This window comes from Geospiza fortis, unplaced genomic scaffold (assembly GCF_000277835.1).
Source record: "Geospiza fortis unplaced genomic scaffold, GeoFor_1.0 scaffold2530, whole genome shotgun sequence".
Lineage (NCBI taxonomy): Eukaryota > Metazoa > Chordata > Aves > Passeriformes > Thraupidae > Geospiza > Geospiza fortis.
In genome coordinates this window covers 6,693-12,533 of record NW_005055347.1, presented here as the reverse complement: position 1 = coordinate 12,533, position 5,841 = coordinate 6,693, and the positions used below count along the sequence as shown (strand labels likewise).

General features: G+C 48.4%; 1 protein-coding gene across 1 annotated transcript in view; it reads left to right on the top strand.

Moving 5' to 3' along the window:
- The window catches only part of LOC115949275 (hydrocephalus-inducing protein homolog), a gene marked incomplete at its 5' end in the record, with an annotated part of 2,131 nt that extends 198 nt beyond the window's left edge, over positions 1 to 1,933 (top strand). Inside the window, 2 exons of the mRNA XM_031065802.1 lie at positions 11 to 255; positions 1,045 to 1,933. Of these exons, the coding sequence (XP_030921662.1) occupies positions 11 to 255; positions 1,045 to 1,213 (414 nt within the window). The remainder of the gene's footprint in view (positions 1 to 10; positions 256 to 1,044) is intronic.
- Positions 1,934 to 5,841: the final 3,908 nt, after the last annotated feature.

Genomic DNA, 5,841 nt, shown 5'->3' with positions numbered 1-5,841 from the left:
GCCCGAGCAGCAGCCCGAGCAGCAGCAGCCCGAGCAGCCAGCTCCTTCCAAGAAAAAGAAAAAGACAAAGCACCTCTCTCTGCAACATACCAGTTCCTCCATGGAAATCTTCCCAGATCTGACCGATGAAACACCGGCAGCACTGTTCTCCATCGACCCCTACCGCGGCACCCTTGCTCCTGGCCAGATCCAGACCTTCCATGTGCGCTTCTCCCCGAAGGCTGTGGGGAAGTTTAAGACCATCATGGTGTGCAGGTGGGAAACGTCTCCACCAACTCATGCTACCGATGGATGTCACTGAATCACAGGGTGGGACAGGGTGGAAGGGACCACAGTAGGTCATCTGGTCCCACTTTCCTGCTCAGGTGGGGTCGTCCCAGAGCACAGGGTTGTGTCCAGAGGGCTCTGGAATCATTCCAGTGAGGGACACTCCACACTCTCTCTGGGCAAGCTGTCACCTACACAGGAAAGAAGTTCTTCCTCAGGTTCAGGTGGAATTTCCTGCTCAGGTTCTGCCATTGCCTCTTGTCTTATTGCTGGGCATCACCAAGCACAGCCTGGTTCATCCCCTAACACCCTCCCTTCAGTCCTTCTGATTGGGATGGGGAGGTGGGCATGGAGTCAGGCAGCCCCAGAGAGGCAGCGGAAACACCCACAGGAGCACAGAAAGATCTGAGGAAGGCCAGATCATCTGGCCTTGGAAGGGAGGCACTGGGAAAAGACACCGTATGAAACATCACGCTCCTGGAAGGCTGCAAAATCTGGAACGAGAGATCTGGGCACCAGCCAGTCCCTAGCTCTGCTTCCTTTTGGGACAAGCAAAGCCTGCTTCTCTACATGGAACCCTGTGTGCTGCAGTTGGTTCCCAGGCACTTAACTGCTCATGTTCCTGCCCTTGCACCTCTGTGCAGTGAGTGCATTTATTTAATCTGCTGCTCACTGCTTGCACAGAGAGAGGATGCAACACTGTGTGCTCTGCAAGGAGACAGAAAAGCAGCTGGCTGGAAATGTTCCTCTGGCTAACACAAGTCCCCTTCTTCCTAGGATTCCTAAGCTGAGGCCAAGTCAGAAGAAGGTGCGGCTGATTTTGAAAGGCAGGGCCCGGGACAAGAAGAAGATGAGGTTTGGCAAACCCAAACGCCCGGCGTTACGGCAGAGAGAGGAGAGCCCGAGGCCCAAGAAGAAGGTGCACTGGAAACTGCCCCCTGAGTGACAGCGTTTGTGTCAGCTGGAGCCTCCACAGGAGCCAGCAACACCGTGCCTTCTGCTGCTGATGGTCTCCCACCCTAAATTAGTTAAGTAATTCTTGGGTAATTGTTAGTTAATTGTTAATTGACATGGCCACCGGAGCCCAGGCTAGTTTAATGTAGAACCCCGGTGCCATGCCAGGAGTGGGGAAGTACCTTGATATGGGGATTTCCCAAGGTAGAAGCTTTAGAGCTGCTTGCTCTATGGTGCATGATCTTCAAACCATGACAGAGGTTGGGTAAAGGAGACAGGAGGAGGCTCTGTGTCTTGAGGTTCCAACAGAAGGTTTATTGGTTGAAGGGATCAGGAGCAGAAGAGCCCCCAGCACTGCTGTGCTCGAGTTGAAATGCAGAGACAAACTGGGTGGGAGGATACAGACAGACATCCAAGGGGGAATCCTTGGGGGAGGAGTGAGGGGATTAGGTCACTTGCTTGGGGCCAGCTGGGGCAGGTGGGAGGAGAGGGCAGGTCACATGGGCCAGTGGGACATCCAGGTTTAGGGGAATTCCAGAGGGGTGGCACGACCAGGGATGGGTTCAAGGTGGGAGTGACAAGGAAGACTCAGGAACAAGGGGCAGGGTTACACTGACAGTCAGGGAAGGAGCTGGAACAAAGGGCAGGGAATACCATAAAGGGCAGCTTCAGGGGTGGATACAACTCGAGACAAACCAGCTTGGGGAAAATACAGGGGTGCATTGGAACAAGCTACTAACATTAACAATGTACTAATAAAATAAACATGGGCTGCAACAGTTAATTAAACAATTGGCAATAAATCGTTAATTGTCAGCTTGTCTTGGTTGGAAGACAGGTGTCTGTGGGACCTCTCTGGAATGGAGAATGTGACCCCCTTCCCTCCAGATTATTGTAACTGAAATTAAGGGGCTTTCAGGCCTTAATTAAAGGAGTAGCAGTTCTTTACTAGCATGTATAACAAGGCAAACAAAAACAACACTGGCAGCAACAACAAACAGAACCAGATACCCAACCACAGCCTTCCCTCAGCTGCAGGCACTTCCCCTTTGCTGTAGTTCTGGTCACAGCTGGGCAGGGAAGGGAGGCAGATAATGAATAAAGCAATTACTAGAGAAATTTTAATTAAGCTACACCAAGGAATACACTGGAGAGCTCAAGCACTGTGTGATCAATTCAGAAGAACTTATTGCTGTGAGGGAGTCTATACAGGAGCCAAACAGAGACTGAACAACGCTCAAGTTGTTAAAAGGTAAATAAGAAAGTGATGAGAAAACACCCTAGTGAGGGAAGAGCCCTAGGCCTTAGACCCTTTCAAAATGTGCAAATAAATTACACTGAGTTCCCCAGAATACAGAGATGGAAATACCTTCTTGTAATAGTTGATCACCTCACCCACGGGGTAGAAGCCTTTCCTACCTCAACTGCAACTGCCTGCAAAGTGGCTAAGATGCTATTAGAACAAATCATTCCCAGATATGGGATAATGAAAGAATAGACTCAGATAAGGGAACACACTTCAGAAATTTTACATTCTATATGTGTTGAATTAGACATAAGTTGGAGATTTCATACCCCGTGGCGCACTCAAGGCTCTGGATGTGTGGAGAGAATGAATGCTATCCTTAAGAACCATATTACCAAATTAATGATTGAAAGCAGATTAGCATTATTAGGGATCAGAACTGCTCCCAGTAAGGACATAGGAGTTTCTCCCAATGAAATGTTACTTGAGTTACCTTATCTGGGAAGGGAGGAGGGGTTGCCAATGGCTGAAACTAATGACTTAGATCTCAGAAATCATTTGCAGGCAATTGCACTCTCTCTCATGGATCTTAGAAGAAAAGAGCTGTTACCCCAAACATCACCTCTAGACTTTCACATACACCAGGTAAAACCAGGAGATTGGGTTCTAATAAACTTGGAATGATGATACCTTAACAGCAGCACAGGAAGGTCCCTTTCAGGTGCTTTTAACAACTGAAACAGTTACCAGGACTGCAGAAAAGCTCTCACACCTCTCAAGTCAAAGGGCCAGTGGAAGCTCCTCCCCAAACTTGGACAGTGGTACAAGGAAGCGACCCTTAAAAGTTAATCTTCAAAAGAAGATTTAATAGTGAACAGTCAAGGGCAAGACTGGACTGACCTCTGTGTTTGCCACCTGAGAGCCTTTGGCTCCCCTGTGGGCTGCAACCCCTCGGGTGTTGAGCAGTGGGAATATAAGGCAAACCAGACCTTGACAAAAGAGGAATAGGAAATGATGTTCTAAGACTCTGCAAATTGCTGGATGGAGTGTCATGGCTTCTATGCTTCACCTCTACATCCCTGCAGTGTGCTGTCCTAGTGCACAGAACTCAGGAAGCAGGTATGGATACCAAGGAAGGTAACCTTTGGTGCTACAGTCACCATCTGAGGTTTGCATCATCCCAGCAAGCACGGATGGAACTGCTGATGGCAGGCACTGCACACAAGTGTATCTACATCCTACTTTGCTTGAGGTGGAGGAGAACTTATGGACAGCAACCAGAACTGACAAATCAGGAACTTTTAAATTGACTGAATTTAACACCGACCTAAGAAAAGACTGATTAAACTTATTTATAGCTGCTTCACAAAAGGAGCCAGTTTGTGCTGACCAGACAGGGTAATTAAATCAAGGGCTTCAGCAATAAAAGGATAATAAAAGGAAAGGGTGGATTGTGAGAGATGAGGTGAGATTTTGCTGAAGCCAAAAGGTTGTTAGGTTAAAGAATGAAAGGTGTTGGTTATAATGTGGTGTTGTTTGGATTTGTTCTGGTTGGTTTGTTGAGTGTTTGTGAGCTGGGAGAGGGGCAGGGTTGGAGACCTGACTAAAAAAGAAGTAGGATGAGAGAGGAGGGGACCCTGAATTTGCAGATGACACCAAGGTGGGAGCATGTGCCAATCTATTGGAGGGTAGGAGGGCTCTGCAGAGGGACCTGGACAGGCTGGATAGATGGACTGAGTCCAACAGGATGAAGTTTAACAAGTCCAAGTGCTGAGTCCCGCACCTTGGCCACAACACCCCCTGCAGCGCTACAGGCTGGGCGCAGTGTGGCTGGGGAGTGCCCGACCTGGGGGCACTGATGGGCAGCAGCGGACCGTGAGCCAGCAGTGTGCCCTGGGGGCCAAGAAGGCCACTGACTCCTGGCCTGGATCAGGAGTGGTGTGGCCAGCAGGAGCAGGGAGATCATCGTTCCCCTGTACTCAGCACTGGTGAGGGCAAACCATGAGTGCTGTGTCCAGTCTGGCCCCTCAGGTTGGGAAGGATGTTGAGATGTTTGAGCGCGTCCAGAGGAGGCAACGAGGCTGGAGAGGGGCCTGGAACACAAACCCTGTGAGGAGCCACTGAGGGAGCTGGGGTGGTTTATGACTCTGTACAACTACTTGAAAGGTGGTTGTGGTCAGGTGGGACTCGGTCTGCTCCTCAGGCAACAAATGACAGAACGGGAGGGAACAGTCTTAAGCTGTGCCAGGGGAAGTTTAGGTTAGATGTTAGAAAAAAATTCTTCACTGAACGAGTAACTGCACGCTGGAATTGCCTGCCCAGGGAGGTGGTGGAGCTGACAAGCCTGGACATGTTTAAAAAAAAAAGAGTAGACTTGGCACTCAGTGCCATGGTTTAGTTGATAAGAAGGTGTTAGGTCACGGGGTTGAACTAGATGATCTTAAAGGTCTTTTCCAACCTAATTCATTCTGTGATTCTGTGAAAAGTTGGCTGTCGAGAGAAAATGGAAGTTCCTGAGTACCCATCCAATAGCAAAGGGGATAGGGACAGCCCCGGCCAGGAAAGGGTATAAAAAAAAGCCATTTCCTCAGGGGGTGGGTGTCTTGGTCTGTGGGGCAAGGGCAGCACACACCTGGCTCATTACTAATAGAGTATTCTTTTGCTTCAACCATTTGTTCCCACTGAATTGTATCTAAAGGTTAGTGCATTTCCAACACCATGGAGGTGGAATAAGGTGATCTTCAAGATCCCTTCAGCGTTCTATGGTTCTGTGACTGGTCACGAATGCAGCACTTTCACAGTCCTTCTCCCACTGCGAGCTGCTCTGGTGCCAGAGTTCGGGTGGGGCTGGACAGAATCGATGGAGCCTCTGCATGTCTGGGGCAGGCCCAGAGGGCGAAAGGGAAAAAGGAAAAGGAAAAGGGAAGTGTGAAAAACGCCAATCACTTGGTTTTAAAATTTTAAAAGTTTAATAGTAATAAAATGGTTATAAAAATAGTAATACAATTAGAGTAATAATAATTTGGACAATTTGAATTAGGACAATATGAGACAATAGAGACAAAGAGTTATGGACAGTCCAAGTACCATTTTCTGGGCAGCACGAGCCCGAAAAAGGACACCCGTTAACAAAGGATTAACCCTTAAAAGCAATAGCCTGTTGCATATTCCTACACTTCATACATGAGGCATAAATTCCATTCAAACACAGGATTCTGTCTGGTCATCGTCAGTTTCTTCCTCTGAATCATAACAGCGCCTTTGAGGTAGGAAGAAGTTCGTTTCTTCTGATAAGAGGGCAATAAATTCTTTTTCTCTGAAAGACTGAAGTGCCCTGTGGCTGCTATCTCGCTGCGAGTCCTTTCTTTAAAAAA